Below are 18,469 nucleotides of genomic sequence, written 5' to 3'. Positions count from 1 at the left end.
AAATGTGACATAAAGTTAAATGCATAACATCTGAGTACATGCACACATACACACACAAAAACAGAGATATAATTATGTCATCGGTTATAAGCATCAGTTTCCTCATTAATAAAGTAGGATTGGCCAAGGGTGGGGGCTCACAGCTGTAATCCCATCACTTTGGGAGGTGGAGGCGGGCCATCATGAGGTCAGGAGTTCGAGACCAGCCTGGCCCACATGATGAAACTCCATCTCTACTAAAAGTACAAAAATTAGCCAGGCATGGTGGCACATGCCTGTAGTCCCAGCTACTTGAGAGGCTGAGGCAGGAGAATGGCTTGAACCTGGGAAGGGGAGGTTGCAGTGAGCTGAGACTGTGCAACTTCAGCCTGGGCAACAAAGCGAGACTCTGTATCAAAACAAATTAAATTAAATTGAAAATGCAGTGCAATCTTAAAGAGCTGCTATGGAAAACAAGACAAAATATTTTGCAAACTCAAAGGTATTTTATACTAACATCGATATGGACTGTCCCTAAACAAACAAATCTTCAGGTGTCATAAATGTTAATCTGATGAACATGGTTTTCTTTCACTTTTTAAAAGACTTTTGTTGAAGACCAATTTTTCCCCTGCACCCTCCTTATGGAATTAAACTAATTATTCCTTTGTTTATAAAAATATCTACTCAGGCTGATCTGACCATAGACTTCTCAGGTTCAAAAGATGTCTAGGAAAACATTCAAATATGTAATTTCAAAGGATCCCTGAAGAAATTCAAAATAAAAAGTCATGACCTTATGAGAAAATAATACCATAATTTGCTTTACCTATACAGATAAAAATATTCACCATCAAACCCAATAATCACTCTGGAAAAATATGTGATGCAAACTAAAAGGGAAAATGGTTAGTGATTCCTAATTACTAATGGAATTGCTTGCCAGACATATTATACAAAGTGGAGGGGATATCCCTCATCACATCTATAACCTAAAAAACAAATGTTTTCCTATTAGTTACAAAAGAAATTAAAACACAGCTAGCAACAAAAGCAACAATTTAAACTCACCTAAGGGAGTTTCATTTCTTCAAAATTTCACCCCCTTTTTTTTGTCAACCATTAATTTGAAAAGAAATTTAAGCAAAAGAAAAAAATAAAAATAAATATCTATTTTATACATTTGACACTTTGGCATAATGAACATTATTTTCCTTATATATATTTTAAAAAAGCTAATACACCTTGAAAGTTTCTCACAGCTAACCTGTTTTTAAGAAGCAAAAAAAGGAGGAAATAGAAAGGCGGGGGGGGGGGTGGAGGGAGAAAATAGTTAATAAAACAACAAAACTGTGTCAAATAGAAATATGAAGATCATTCAGGGAAAAGACCAAAAAACAAAGACCAAGACAAAAAAAAAAACCATAACTGAGTCAACAATCATTAAACAAAAACACGAAGCATAAAACCTTTAACAGACTAAAATTATGACTAGAAAACAGAAGAAAATAAGCTCTAAAAGTAAAATGGTTACTGATAAACAAGTTAAAATAAATATATTTAAATAAGTGGTGCGCAGATATCTAACTAGGAAGAACGTATGGATTGAGTAGGAAAATGGAGACAATACAGCATATTAGAAAAAGATAAGTGAACAGGAATAAAGCCACATATTATATCCTATAATTTACTGATTTATATGTAAACTGTTAACTTATGTATTAAAATTATGTAATCTCATACAATTATAATATAAACCAATCGTTCTAATAATTATGTAAGAAATATATAAGGAAAAATATAACCCTAAGAGTCTAAGAAAAAAACTGATTGATTGAATTTAACAAATTACCAGCTACATAATAATTTAAACACAATATTGGAAATATGGCAAAATACACAAAGTGAGAAAGAAGAGACTTCTCTACAAAGATTTGCATCTAGCTGTAAGTTGACTGTTGGGTGTCTTTACTCAACTAATTTTCTCAGAGAATACAAAATTATAAATGTAGATAAGATTTAAGACTTTTTTTAAAAAAAAATGCAAAGGCTTCTTTATTAATTGGATGTCTGGGTAGTAAAGCTATTTTTCAAGGCAAAGTTGCTTCCTTACACTCACTCAAACATTTTTAAGAATCTTCAAAACTCCTTATCCTCACCCAAGACAGCAGAGCTTAAGAGCAACCCTCCACAGACAAGTAAAATAAAGTTATGGAAATACCGAGGCAAAACACACACAAAAAGATGACACATGAAAGACCTAGAGATAAAATGTTTACTTTGCTAACATGTCAAACGTAAGAAAAATGCAAACAAAGCAATCAGCAAAAATCGCTTTAATTTAATGTATTACAATCTTTTTCAAAAGATAAATATCATTCAACCAACTTCCAAATTTAACCTTAAAAACTCCTTTAATGTATTTAGGTCTCTTCTTTCCTTTTCCCCTTACCCATGCGCTTTTATTACTGAAGTATAAGCAAATATAGAATAAACTAGATCTGAAAACAGGCATAATGTGGGTATGAAGGTAAGATAAAGGACAATACCAAAGATTTGTTAATTCCTTTGGAAATAAATGTTGCTATGCCAAGTACACATTCACACCTCTCTTCCACAGTAAAAGAGTTACAAGCCAGTAATAACACATCAGTGAGATGTTTTGTCTTTGCTTTTGAAAACAGCATTAAAAGAGGTTCTAGAGCACTGGAAAGCAGCAGACCACTTTGGGTCTCCTGCTGAGACTTAGTTCTAGTTCATTTTTCACAGCTTACATCAAAGACTAAGAGGTTCAAAGTAGTTGGGATCTATAAGCACATAATAAAATAAAACAGGATAAGAAAACACTGAGACAAGCTCAAGTGGATTCTCAAATTGTATAGGTATTCATTTTATATGAACGGATAACCCAGTCTACTCAAAAACCTTAATTTCTTAAAAATCAGTTTTTGGTTTGGTGATTTTTATCTTTTCTTACCACAAAGGTATTCTTGGATCAAGTTTCTCTTCTTCTTCCTACCAACTATTCCATTTTTTTAACCCCTTACTTACTTTTGCACTTTACTTGTCCCATCCCAGTATATCAATTGTAAGAACTATCTACTTTTCATTTAATATTTACTAGTGCTGAAGAATTGGGCCTCTAAAGAGCAGTAAAACCTAATGTCTGCCCTCCAGGACCTAACAGTATAGGAGAGGAAACAAAGGTAAATAAATAGTCATAACCATGTGATAAAAGCAATAGCAGAGATAAGTAGACCCACTTAATTCTGTCCAGTGACATATAAGTTTTAAAGGATAAACAGACAGATATTTGTAGAATTTACAGATAACAGAAGGGCATTCCAGGGAGAAATAAAACATGTGCGGAGACAAAAGGATGAAAATCAACATAGCTGATTCTAGCTAGAGCACAAAGTGCAGGTGAGGACATAGCAGGAAAGGTGGGAAAAGGTCAGTCTTGTGTGCCAATTAAAATAATTGAGACTGCAGTTCAGTCACTCTCAATGGGGGAAAAGAGGAGGCATGACATGATAACATGTGCATTTCATAAAGTTTAGAGCAGTGGTAATTTTGCCCTGGAGGTATATGGCAGTGTCTGGAGACTTTTTAAATTGTGACAAGGGGGTAGTGGGGGGCTACTAGCAATTACCAAGTAGAGGCCAGGAATGCTAATAAACATCCAACAATGCATAGGAAATCTGCCTACAACCAAGAATTATCTGGCCCAAAATGTCAACAGTGCTAAGGTTAAGAAACCCTGGTTAGACATGACTCCTAGGATATAGGAATAGACTAGGGGCAGGGGCTCAAGTAGCACTTAAGTTCTGGGAAAGCGGAGGCCTTGTTCTTGCTTACCCAGCAACTCTAGACCCTAGCCCAGTACCAGATATAAGGTAGAGACATACAGTATCTACTTGGTGAGTGAATGAATGATGTACGACTCCAGGCAAGAAGTACCAAGGCCTGAAACATGGCGGTGGCAATGATAATGGAGAAGAGATTCAAGAAAGTAGAATAAACAGTTATTATTTATTATATAGACCTAAGAAATGAACAGTAAATCTAAAATAAAATGACTTTCAGCCTTCTGGCTTGGAATAACAAGGTTCAGAGAGGGTCAAAAGTTACATTTTAGGTACTTTTAAGTTTGAGATAAATGTGAGATATTCAAGAGGTCCAATAGTTTACATATGGTTTGAAATATCTAAGAAAATCCAATTTTGCCACCAGCTTAACCTAAAATTATCCTCTGAACTACAGTAAGAAGTTCAATAAAAAATTAACAAACCCTATGTCCAGTATGCTATCTTGGACTGGATCCTGGAATAAGAAAATGTAATTAGTGGGAAATCTTAGTAAGATATGATTAAGGTCTACTATTTACTTGACAGTAATGCACCAATGTTGGTTTAGTAGTTCTGAAAAATAGACCAGGTAATGCAAAATTGTAACATTTGGGAAAAGTGCATGAGAGGTACATAGGAACTCTTTAAACCATCTGTGTAACTTCTAAGTAAATAATTTCTTACACCAAAATTAAAAGTTTATTTAACGAAAAACAACTACTACCCCAAATGTGTTAAAACTTCACTAATTGGGATCTATATTAAACATTTAAATTGATATATGTATCTTAAGAAAAGCTAAAATGTCAAGAGTTTTTTCTTACCTCCATTGATACTTGGTAGTACCACACTGACCAAGGAAAGAGCAAATAAAACTTTTAAAGGTAGCCAGACAGAAAATGGCAAACACTCAACAAAAGAAGAAATAAGTGAGTACTAGAAACATTCATATATTTTTTTAAAATCTTCTGAACCATACTTTAACAGCTTGAAACAATACATTGTACCACTATTCGGGCAACTATTCTGGCAAGAAGACTGAAGAATTAATTCTTCCCATCATCATCCTATTCATAACTTTAGAGCAGTAACAAAACACACTGTATACCATGGTGAACTCTAGTAAAACATGAAACTAAACTATGACTATGCAAGTAGAGTCATTTTGATCAATCCAGCTTCTCCATAGTGCTTTCAACAACTGTATGTAAATACAATTTTTAAAACTAGGCAAAATGGGCAATCCATTACAGGTGTTTCTTAATATAAAGAACAAAGATTTTCCTGAAAATCAGAATGGAAGGGAGATAAAAAAAAATTTATAGTGAACCCAAAAAGTAAATCAGTCTTTCAGAAAGGCACATCAATGACCCATTTAGTAATTAATTCTGTTATCTAAATCAATCAATTAAATATCTATGCTTGGATACAAAACCCAAGGTATTTTTGACATACGTATATACAGCGTTCTGTACCATCTGTCGTTTCCAGCATCCACTATAGATCTCAGAATGTACCTCCTGTGAATAAGGGAAGACTAGTATATTTATGTTCCTCTCTCCCTGTCAGCAGTATTTAATCTGACCATCAATGACATGGCTTAAAATATTTGATTTTATAAATATTTGGTATTCTTTTCCAAAAAATGACTTAACACCAACTTTCTTTAGTAAGCAAATGTTATTATTAATAAATTTAGTTTGCTGGGAATAAAGCATAGCATAATGGATTCAAACAGTCTGGGCTGAATCCCGGCTTCACTTCTCACTGTATGTGTGAACTTCGTCAAGTTACCAAAATCTTTCCATGCCTCAGTCTCCTCTGTAAAATAAGCATAATAGGTTCTACCTATACAATATTTAAGGTTTTAAAAAGAAAATAAATGGAAAATGCTTAGAACATTGTTCTTGTTTACCCAGCAACTCTAGACCCTAGCCCAGTACCAGATATAAGGTAGAGACATACAGTACTAGGAATTACTCACAGGGCAAATGTTAAGTTATTTACCATCAATCATTCTTACACTTTCATTGCCTACCGCAGGTCTGCCTGACAAGGTACTCAAAGAACAAGTGTAGTATGTTCTCTGTATTATATGAAAAACATACAGTTTTTCCAAAGACAAGATAAACTTTTCCTAAATGGGAAAAATCCTATAATATTTTATCTTTCCCTTCTTTTAGGAAACCTATCATATCACCTTAGTATAATTTTCTAAGTACAAATATACCCTAGTCTCTCAAATTCTTTTGTTGTTTTAATGGCTGTTCACTATAGTAAGATTGTATATTGAAATAATTTAAACAGGACAATCATATGTTTTTAAAATATCATACATGATTACCCACCACATAGATATTATACAGGTTATCTCTGAAAAGCAAGTTGGAGGAAATGATCCAGAATACATCACAGAGAGTCAAAAACATGTAAAACACAGAAGAAAGGATAACAAAGTAGATAAAGTGTTTAATACACTTTCCCATGGCAGAAGAAAGAGAACGGAACACAGAGGTTATTTTAAAAGACAATGACTGAGAATTTTTCAATGTCAGTAAAAGACATTTCAGAATCTAAACAAGACAAGTTTTAAAAAGATTAACATCAAGACATACCATACTCAAACTGCAGAAAACCAAAAAGACAGACAAAATAAAATCTTAAAAGCAATTACAGAAAAAGGAATTGTCTTCAAAGTAGCAAGTTAGATAGCAGGTTTAAACCCAAGTACACCAATGATTATATGTAAATGACTAAATGTTCCAGATAAAACACAAAGATTGTCATATTCTATTCTTAAAACCCACTTTTATATTTTTAAAAGACAAAAAAATAAAAAAAAATTAAAAGGTGAAAGTAAAATGATAGAAAAAGATATGTATCTATAAAAACAGAAGTCATACAAAAACTTGGTCAAGTTACCAAATAGAAGTCATACAAAACTTAGTATCTGTATAAATAAGTAACCAGAAAAGAAAGAATTAAGTAAGATTTGAGCAGGTGGAAGAAAGAAGAATAACATTCCTGGCTAGACAGGAACATGGGAGTAGAAAAGAAGCTACGATTAAACTATGAAGATCTCTGAAAATTAGGAGTACACTTAGTGGTAGACAAAGTACAACACTATTAAAATATCTTAACCTCTTTATACCATCTCGAGCAGAAGAGTGACACAACAAAAGTAGAATCGAATAAGGTTACTATTACAGTGTTACACACTATACTGGAAAGGGAGAGAGAGAGAAGACACCATAGGCAAGAAGATTAGTTTGGATGATGCTGTCTGTATTAATCCAGGTAAGGCAAGGACCTGGTAGTAAGAGACGTCAAAGGGATGGATCTAGAAGGCATCTCAAAACCTATTTGCATCCGTACTCCTTCTTTGAAACTTTAAAGGCAAAGAAAAAACGAATGTGCTTTTAAAAAGATAACTATTTTTGTCTCCTATCTTTAAAACTAATCTCAATTATATATTGATCCCACTAACTCGACCTAATAATGTATACTTTAGTAAGGAACTTTTGTAAAAATACAATACCAATGAGCGAATTAGCCTACATAAGGTGCAATGTGCACAATCCATAATTATACATGACTTTTTCACTATTAAAACTACTAGGAAAAATATCTATTTTTTTCCTTTTTGAATGCAGATGTACATAATATGAAGTTCTCTAATACCACAGTAACTAAAAAACCTTTTTATTTTCAAAAGCTCTTTACCAAGAGGCTATTAACTAGTAGTGAACTCAAATAACTCACCAATGCTGGGTGGGCTACCATAGTTAATTGGTGACTCAGGTGGTCTTCCACAGTGCAATGCAGCCAGAGCAGATCCTTTCCACACAACATGCTTGCAGCCTATTAAACACATGTATTTTTATGCATACAAAGAATCAAAAAACAAAAAGTGAGATAAAGAATGTCTAAATCCTAAGATAAAATTTTCATACTTTTATTTGTGCGTAGTAAGGACTGTCTTCCAGCTCCTAATAAAGTTTGTACTCCAGGAACACTTTGAGGAATTTCTTGTTCAAGAAGAGGTCCTAGTCGATGACATATTTGCAGCAAGTGATCAGGTGCTAAGTGTCTGTAATACTTCACCTATTATGCAAAAGACAAACATAGTATGTTTCAGTTTATCATTTTAATTTTCAAAATCTTTCGGCAACAATAAAAAAATTCATCTAACTATAAAATACTTTGTTTTGCATCTTTAATGGTAAAGTAAATCTCCAGAATAATTAAGAATTAAAGACAACTGAAAGTTTATGTTCTTATTAAAAAATTTAAGAACAGTTAACATCTATGCTGAATTTCATAACTTAACCAAAACCTTACAGAGAAAGGCAGAATTCCAACTGCTACTTTAAATACGTTTCAACCATAAAAAGTTTGAGCACTTGTGGAACAACTTCAAAATACTGCTTATCTAGCATTTGAAACCATTTTAAAAAGTAATTATTTTTGTCTCCTACCTTTATAACTAATCTGAATTATATATTGATCCCACCAACTCAACCTAATATTATATACTTCAGTAAGGAACTTTTGTAAAAATAAAATACCAGTGAGCTAATTGGCCTATATAAGGTGCAATGTGCACAATCTATAATGCTCACATTATTAGTTGTTCAGTAAATTAACAATATTCACAATCTAAATAAAATTAAATTGGAAAAAATACTATTGTATTACTTTACAATTAGCTATCAAGTTATAAAAAAATTTCCAGAGTAGCACCTAACTACTCTAGTTCAACTATTCTCAAAATACGTTTTGGAAACCCCTAGAGGTCCATCATATAAAACTTATGAATACTACTATATTATTTGTTTTCTACTTTTTCTCATGAATGCATGGTGGAGAGGTTTCCACAGGACATGTAACATATGATGTCATAACAGACTGAATGCAGAAGCAGATAGGAAAATGTCTCTTCTATTAAGCCAGATATTAAAGATTCACAGAAATGTAATGCAGTTTCTCCTCATAATCTTTTTTTTGTTTGGAAATTATTACTAAAATGTTACTTATATTAACATGAAATTAATTTATTAGTATTACTTAATAGGTCTCTAATACAGTAAATGCTAAGTTTCTAATATGGTAAATGCCAATAGATTATAATCCACACAAATAAAGGAACTTCAATACATTTATTTATGTAAGGGGAAAGGGGTCCTGAGACTAAGAAATTTGAAAATTTCTCCTGTTTACCCAGTAACGGCAACTTTAACATGAACTCCTTTTGATAAGACTGATTTGAGGGGAGGTATGGATTTAAATTACTTCATTTCATCTTGCAATATCTGCCATACTCTAACTGCAGAAGTCCACAGATGATATGTTTTTAAAGATAGCTAATACTCATCCCTCTAAGCTGAAGCCAATAGGAGAAATCTACCTTACTCTTTATCAAAATACATTCCTTCTTTCACAAAGATAACAGGGAACCATACTGTCACACTTTAGTAAGATCATTTAAAATAGCAGAGTTTGGCATACAGTAGGTGATAGGTCAGTAAAATGAGTATTTCTGGAAAAAAGGGTTCTAATAGAGTATACATAATATAAATCATACATACTACCTCCCTGTTTTATAGTCAAAAAGCACACTGACATTGAAGTCTCTGAGAAATCCTGAGATAATTTCCCAAACTCGTTTTGCTACAGAAACCCTTTTTTCCCTAATAATATATACCATATTTGCTCAGAATATACTTTAGGAAACACTAGTATGATTAGTTCAATTAAAAAGCATTTAGAAGAAAACTTACCAAAATGAGTTTTTAAAATTGTATTTATAATTTTCTTTAATCTTCTCCAAAATAATTTACTTAAAAATAAAACTCAGAAGAAAAAGTCTAGAATACTTGTAAGGTCACTTCCAGTTCTAAGCATGCAAATGATTATTTTAATTTGACTTAATCGATCAAAATTCCTTTCAAAAATTTTACTTTAAAAAAGATGGAAGTTCATTGACTATTAACTTCAGATGTGTGATGATCCTGTTTTAGTATCCTCTGGCAAAATATATTTACAGGTAGTGAAACTGAAAATCCTTACTGTAACTCTCTCAATAAAATATTATGAATCCACTTGGACTCAAGCGCTTTCTTTGGTGATTTAGAATATTTGAATTTTTCAAAATCAACTTTCATTTTTTTTTTTTTCCCAATATCAATGAAGGCACAACTGGATTTAACAGCACAAATTTGGAAAGGGCCGTATCAGCTCAGTTGGATCATGTCCTCTAGCAATGTTAACTAGTTTGGAAGACGTTGAAAATTCAACAGTGGCAAAGAGCTGAGTTTTGTTTGTTTGTTTGTTTGTTTGTTTTTTCAACTTTCATTTTAAAGTTAGAAGCGATACTTTCAGTTCTTAAACTCCTTGTGCTTTCTCTGGCTTTGGAGACTTCGTACAAGTTGATCCCTCTGCTGGCAATCTTGTCTGACTGCTCACCACTACATCTCATTCTCCTTCATGTATGTCTCAGTCTATATCTCACTCACTGCCTTCCATGACCTCTTTACACCACCTGCGCTCATTTCTGGAAACTCTATCTTTGTTTTCTCACAGCACATTATAATCCTCAAATGTCTCTTCATCCCTCCAGCACTGTGTAGTACTTATCATATTAATTGTTCCTAATATGTTTTGATACCTAGACTTAGGGGAATCTAATGATAGCTATGCTCTTCCCCCCAAAAAATATAAAAGCCCTACCATTATCTGCCCTGTTTGGGGGGTTCATAAGACTCATGTACTATAATAAAATTGTCAGTTTACTTGTCTGTGTCCTGCACGAGAAGAGATTAGGCCATGTTTACCTCTGTCTACCAAATACCTAATGCAATACTTACAGTTAAGTGCTTAATAAAGTTCTAACTGGATAAATGAAGATTTAAGAATATGGAGATAGTACTGACTTCCCCACTCCCAAAAAACTCAAAACATTTTGTTAGCACCTATCCCAGCATATAAAAATAGAAGCAGTAAAACTTCTTTACATGGTATAATTATTTATTCTAATAATTTTTGAGGTTTTTGTTGTTGTTGTTTCTTTCTTTGTTTTGAGATGGAGTCTGGCTCTGTTGCCCAGGATGGTGTGCAATGGCAGGATCTCAGCTCACTGCAACCTCCGCCTCCCCGGTTCAAGTGATTCTCCTGCCTCAGCCCCCGAGTCGCTAGAATTACAGGCGCCTGCCACCACACCCAGCTAATTTTTTTATTTGTAGGAGAGACGGAGTTTTACCATGTTGGCCAGGCTGGTCTCGAACTTCTGACCTCAAGTAATTTGCCCCTCTCCAGGCATCCCAAGTGCTGGGATTACATGCATGAGCCACAGCATCCAGTCGATTCTAATAGTTTTAAAACACTTTTTAAAGAAAGCCATAGAACATGTCTTCAAACAAAATTTTAGACAAAACAGATTAAAGGTACTCAAAGTATTCTTACTTAAGTGGCATCAGGGAACACATATCTCAATGCTTGACTCTCTACTTGCTTCCTCTTAGCAGTCCCTGAAGTACCACCATGAAAGGGTCTCTGGAAAGAACAGTGGAAACAGACTAACAAACAATGCTATTAGCCTCTCCTTCCCAAGAGTCCTCTTCCCCACCCCTCATTTTCTCAACAGATGATCTAACCTACTTTATAGGAGAACCTTTTTTAAAGCTGAAATTTTGTTTCTTCCCTATCAAAGTTGTAAACCTACCAACACCTGTACCAACTGTGTCAAGATCTTAGTAACACAACTGTTGCTCTTAATATTTAAGATCCAATCCCTCTACCTATGCTTTGAATCCTAACTTCTCTGACTGCACAGAAATCCTACACTATAAATCAGACCTCCACATTCTAGTATGTATACTAACTTCCTCTCAACCAATTCCTTCTCATCTAGACTTACATTTAAATATGCTCATTTTGCATCCACTTTAGGAAAAAACAAAACTCCTCCCTAACTACTAGTATCCAATACCTCCCCACCCAAATGTCCTGGCTACTCCTTTCCCATTCTCTTCATCTCCAGAAATATGTTTTTTTAAAAAATGATCGATACTTCATCTCATTTCATATCCCATACTCTCCTCAATCTACTACATACTAGCTCCCACACTCATGACTTTACAAAAATAGCTTATATCAAAAGTTCACCTTAATTATCAGTAACTCCAAAAAGCATTTTTAAATCTACACCTTATTTAATGTCCCATAATATTTCATCTGTTGAAAACGTCCTCAATTGCAAACTGTCGTGTCTTAACTTTTGTGACTCTCCTTGGCTTAGTTTCTTCCTTTCTAAGCATTCCTTCTCATTTTTCTTTCAGGCTTATCCTCCTCCACATAGCCATTAAATGGTGAAGTTCCTTAAGATCCTGGGTCCCAAAGTCCAGTTCCAGATCCTCGTTTTCATCTCACCATATACTCTCTCCTTGGATAACTGTTATACCAATGACTGCCAAATTTATATTTATAGCATAGACTTGCATATCAAACTCTTAAAACATCTCTCTAGACACCCAAAGCATCTGAAACTCAACATATGCAAAACTAAATTGATGGATCCTCATGAAAGTATTACCCACTAAAGTGTTCCTTACACCTTGGTGGATGTCAACCTCATTTATTCAACCTTAAAAGCCAGAAACCAAGAAGTTGCATTTTTTAGAGCCTGTTCCTTCCTCCTTCCTATCATATTCCCAATATCCAAGCAGTCACCGACTTCATCTTAATTTTCCTTCCTAATTTTAAATCCATCTACCTGTATCGCCATAATTAACAGTCCAGGTTCAAATCATCTTTGCAATAAACACCTACCTTTCTCAAATGCACTCATGCCCCCTTCAAATCTGTTCTCTTTACTGCAATTAGAATGCTCTTTCCAAAACACGTATCTTATTAAGTCACTCCTACTTAAAACACTTCAGAGGCTTTCCTCACTCTTTGGATAAAGATCCAAATCCTTAACATGGTCTACAAACCCAGAAATGCAGGTACGGTCACTTCTTACTTTTCTAGCTTCACCTGGCACATTCCCAGTCCCTTTCCCTAACTCTCGCTTTTCACATTTCAAACACATGGCCTTCTTTCAGGTTATTTACACATAATCTCTCTCCTGTCAGACTTTACCATATAATATATACTCGGCATTTCGCCATACTCCCTTACCCAGACAACTCTTCTGTGTCTCAGATCGTCCCTCTAATGTAACTTCCTTGTTTTTCTATACTCTACACAATCTAAGTCTGTTTTGTTGGTTGCACACTTTCTGTGAATTTTCCTTTATTAACTCATGTATCAGTTTGTGATTATACATTTAAAAGTATAATTTAATGTTTTCCTGTTTCACCACTGACTACAAAAGAACAGGGGCCATGAATCTTTTTGCTCTCAACTGTACCTCTCTCACGAACTGACACACATACATACACACACACACACACACACACACACACACACACACAGAATAAGTATTTTTTAAAATAAAACAATCTTTACTACTGCCTTTTTCTAAACATTATTCTTTACATTAATCATATTCATATTCTTCATAAACATTCCATCATTTATGGATATACATGTGATTTTCAATTTTCAAGTTAGTATCTTTAATATAAATTTAAGCTTTTTAATTTAATTAGCTGGTAAATAATTAAAAGAAACATTTTAAATAATATCATAATAAAATCTCTTATCTATATTGTATATATTTGGTTTCTCAGTAATCTGTCATACAATATTATTTCAGAGGAAAAATAACCCCTCAAGATTCTCAATTTCTGATATATGTGTTACTTTCTGTGACCCTAGCTGCTTTCAAACTCTTAACATTCAATACATAAAAAGTATGACCAGATTATAAAGCTCAGTGTGATAAATAATACAAATATCACTAACACATATATATTGGGTGCACACTGAATGTCAGGCCTTATGGTAAGTGTGACAAGTTTTACATGGAACTACTCAATTATTTTAACAACTCCCAGAGGTATATACTATCATTATTCCCATTCTATAAAAAAAAATTACAGAATTGCTTTAAACAGATATTACAACTTTCCCAAATTCACACACAGTAAGCAGATGAGAGTGAAACCAAATCAATCTAACCCTAGACCCTACAATTCATAGTATCACACAAATGACCTATTGCCTCAAATATATATATATATATCAATGTGTAAGATACAAGTTATAATATACACATTTTGAATAGTTTTCAATATAGACATCAAACTGAGCCAGAAAAAGAGAAACATTTCAGTTCACTTTCACTACTAGGGAAACTAGCATAAAAGCATAAATTCCCACAGGTAAAAGGGAAAACTTTAAAAAATTCTAAGGGTAAAAGTAGAAAATAAAACTACAATATTTATAAGATTATACTGCTAAACCCTTCATTTAAAATTAGAAAGTAAAAACAGATTGAAGAGTTAATACCATATTTATTATTACTAATTTTAAAAGTCCCTCAAGAATGCCAATTTATCAGTAGTGCTCAACTTTTAAAAACTCACCCACTCCCAGTTTGTTTTTGTTTTTGTTTTTAAGACGGGGGATTTCGCTCTGTCATCAAGGCTAGGGGGCAGTGGCACAGTCACAGCTCACTGCAGCTTCAACTTCCTGGCTCAAAGGATTCTCCCACCTCAGCCTCCAGAGACTACTGGTGCATTTCATCAAGCCTAATTTTTATTCTATTTTTTTAGAGACAGCTTCTATGTTGCCCAAGCTGGTCTGGAACTCCTGGCCTCAAGTGATCCTCCTGACTCAGCCTCTCAAGTAGCTAACATTACAAGTATGAACCACCATGCCTAGCTCTCATCCCTTTTTGATGAACAAAACATTTTATCTTCTCCACTAAGATACAAGAATGGGCCTTATGAATGCAAATCCTGATGCCATCCCATTGAGATTCACACCTCTACTGGCTAAACCAGGAGGCTAGTCAGAGCTCTTTCAAACTTATGTCCCTTCCACCTCCATTCTCTATTGTGAATTGCTTGCTATGGCAACAACAATCTTTGGTTAATTGTCCGTCCATTTTAATCCTTTTTAATGGTTAAAATTTGAATTAGACAAAGATATCCCTTTTGGAAAATGTCACGTTACATTATTTAGAGTAGAACTCAGCAAACATTTGTAACCATCATACGGTAAATATTTGAGGTTTTAAGAGCAACATACTATCTCCATTGCATGTCATATTTTTTTTAAACAATTCTTTAAAAATGCAATAACCATGCTTAGCTTGGAGGCCTTCCAAAAACAGATCTCCTGCACTATTTACCCAGAGCAGCCATTAGTTTACCAACTTTTGATCGAAAGAATGATTCATGGTTCTAACAACATTTCCATCAGCAAGAACAACAGAATTCTGTGAAACAGCAGCAACCCTGCTCATTCCTTGTCCATCTCGGCCCAAGTCATACATCTGTATCATCCCTTTTTCAGATCACATATATAAAAAATACATCTAAAATTATCCATTGCAATTTGAACAAAAGGATCATCTTTTGAGAATGTAAACTATAGTATGAAAGGAACAAGAAAAGAAACTGAGCTCTTTGAGAGGTTTATTATCTTGCATTTTTGGCTAAACCAACATTTTCTGTTAGTATGCTACTTCATATAAACAGCCATCCTTTCCAGCCAAGAAAATGTTGCCATTATCTCAGTGGAAGGTATGTTAGTAAGTGTTATCAGTGGGAAAAATATATATATAAAGGATCTGGAAGCCACTGTACTCTATCAGACATACCGTCACTAAGAACTCTACTCAGTTTTTAAAGAAATGGTCAGTAGTTTAAAACACAAAGTCTCACCGGGCATGGTGGTTCATGCCTGTAATCCCAGCACTTTCGGAGGCTGGGGCGGGTGGATCACTTAAGGTCAGGAATTTAAGACCAGCCCTGCTAACATGGTGAAATCCTGTCTCTACTGAAAATACAAAAATGAGCCAGACATGATGGTGCACACCTGTAGTCCCAGCTACTCAGAAGGCTGAGGCAGATTTGCCTGAACCCAGCAGAGAGGGGTTGCAATGAGCCAAGATCTCGCTACTGCACTCCAGCCTGGGTGACGGAGTTAAGACTCTGACTCAAAACAAACAAACAAACAAAACCAAAAAACAAAAACATCTCAAGTCACACAGCCTGTGTTTAAAGTTGCTAAGGGTAAGGGTGGGAAAAACATTGACTCTTTCTAAGCCTCAGTGTCGTCAACTGTATGACTGGTATCACACCAGTCACCACCTTGGATAGTCAAAAATTATTAAATTACTTAAACCACATGAAGTTGTTAGTACTGTACCTAAAAGTTGGCTGTTCCTTTAATTACATTCTGTATTACATACTACATCTACATATTGACCTTTCATGTTGAACAAAATCTTTGTGAACCTAAATAGGAAAAAAATTTGAGTATCTTTTTGACAACCTTTTCAAAGTGATGTTAGATCAATATATTCATTCCAATTATTTGATTTAGCTGTGAAGACCTAGAAATGCCCTTCTTTCCTCTAGCATATAATTATCATGAAAATAAAATCTGCTGTTTGGCACCAGTATCATCTGTCTAACTAGGCTTTCACTTCATCCCTATGTTCTGAACACCTAATTGGTTCTAAAAAAGTCACTTTTTCAGATCTTCTCCTATCTATTCTCTCACTATTTTGTCAGCTCTAAAAGGCTAGTTAATTACACTTCTGCTATTATGTTTTTGAGTTCTAAAAGGCCAGTTTAATGGAATATACTTATTTTTACATTATTCTAGCATGTAAACAAAATTACATAAACACAATATATTGTATACTTATATATTGCATATTTTATTTTTATAACACATAACATACAATATGTTAATACAAATTTATAGAAACACTATATGATAATTATTTTGTAAGTCTATTATTAACATCCCAGCTATTAAAATCCCAGCGCCTAAAATTCTAAAAACATCCAAGCTTATAAATCTGTTACTAACAGTGTGGGTTAAATTTTAGGCTGGGCGCAGTGACTCAACGCCTGTAATTCCAGCACTTTGGGAGGCCAAGGCGGGCGAATCATAAGGTCAGGAGTTCAAGACCACCCTAGCCAATATGGTGAAATCCCATCTCTACCAAAAATACAAAAAATTAGCTGGGTGTGGTAGGGGGTGTCTGTAATCCCAGCTACTTGAGAGGCTGAGGCAGGGGAATCGCTTGAACCCAAGAGGCAGATGTTGCAGTGAGCCAATATCCTACCACTGCACTCCAGCCCAGGCGACAGTGTGAGACTGTCTCCAGAGGAATAAAAAAATTATCTATAATCTTTAAAGCAAGAATGCATTTTCTGATTTTTTTTTACTGTAACAGCTTCTCCACAGAAAAACAGTACTCTGTGCTGAGTGTTCTCAAAATTTATCTTTATACGCACATAAGTTTAAGTATTCTCCCTATTTCACACACAGAGAAAACTGACTTTCAAAGGCAGCAGTCTGCCTGAGGGCATACATTTGGAAATCGGAGAAATAGTAATCAAACCCAGGTCTCCTGATTCTTAGTTTACTGCTATTTTTATTATGTTACAGTTTCCTTCTTAGAACTTTAGTTTTCTTGCCATTGACACATAGATTTGATGATTAAAAAATTAATAGAATCCATGTAAGTCAGTTCAAGTCAAGTCCTCTAAAGTGGGTAACTATTCTCAGAAGGAGCTATTGCCTATTATTTCTAATTATAATAAAATTAATATAGAACCTTACTAAGTGTCAAAATTAGTGTTGCTCTTATTGTGAATAAACAAGCTTCAAAAAATGTGTCATATTCAGATTTTTGTCAACTTAAGAATTCATTTAGATAATAATTCAGCTTACATTAGCAATATAATCACCAATACAAATTTGTCATTTAAAGAAAATGCAATACTAAAAGAAAAATAAAACAGGCTGGGCGCAGTGGTTCATGCCTGTAATCCCAGCACTTTGGGAGGCCGAGGCAGGCAGAGCACAAGGTCAGGAGTTCGAGACCAGCCTGGCCAACATGGTGAAACCCCGTCTCTACTAAAAATGCAAAAAGTTAGCCAGGTGTGGTGGCACATGCCTGTAGTCTCAGCTACTCGGGAGGCTGAGGCAGAAGAATTGCCTGAACCTGGGAGGAGGAGGTTGCAGTAAGCTGAGAGCATGCCCCTGCACTCCAGTCTAAGTGACAGAGCCAGACTCTGTCTCAAAAAAGAAAGAAAGAAAGAAAGAAAAATAAAACAAACAAAAAAAGAAAATGCAATACTACTTTTTCAAATTTTATTCATCATTAACCAATTAAATCTTGCTAAAAAAAGAAATATTCAGAATTGAATTTTCCATAAACTAGTAGGGATGCCTCATAAAAACAATTTAAAACACAATGAAATATCACTTAACTGCATAAAATAACACATTTTCAAGTTTTGATTTTTTAAGTCGTATGTGCTAAGAAAATTTGTCTAATTTTAAAATTCTGTTTAAAACATTATTAGTAAAATTTAAAACTGAAACCTAGGAATCTGTTGAAAAGTTACTGTGTGTTAATTTAAAGATAGAAAATCCTTTAACTGCTTATACTAAGGCCAATGTAAATAACCTTGAACAACCAGTTTCATTTTTAATGTTTCAGTTTC

At 34.2% G+C, this 18,469-nt stretch overlaps 1 protein-coding gene across 2 annotated transcripts in view; it reads right to left on the bottom strand.

Annotated features, from left to right (window-relative positions):
- The window catches only part of PHIP (pleckstrin homology domain interacting protein), a 151,128-nt gene that overhangs the window by 124,459 nt on the left and 8,200 nt on the right, over positions 1-18,469 (bottom strand). For both annotated transcript variants that reach the window (XM_021670307.2, XM_021670306.2), the window contains exons 5-6: positions 7,781-7,931; positions 7,590-7,688 (exon numbers count right to left, since the gene is read on the bottom strand). In XM_021670307.2, the coding sequence (XP_021525982.1) occupies positions 7,590-7,688; positions 7,781-7,931 (250 nt within the window). The remainder of the gene's footprint in view (positions 1-7,589; positions 7,689-7,780; positions 7,932-18,469) is intronic.

The sequence above is a fragment of the Aotus nancymaae genome, unplaced genomic scaffold (assembly GCF_030222135.1).
Source record: "Aotus nancymaae isolate 86718 unplaced genomic scaffold, 86718_ANA_hifiasm-v0.15.2.pri h1tg000040l, whole genome shotgun sequence".
Lineage (NCBI taxonomy): Eukaryota > Metazoa > Chordata > Mammalia > Primates > Aotidae > Aotus > Aotus nancymaae.
Note: the sequence above shows the minus strand (reverse complement) of the source record. Positions and strands in the feature narration are given on the sequence as shown.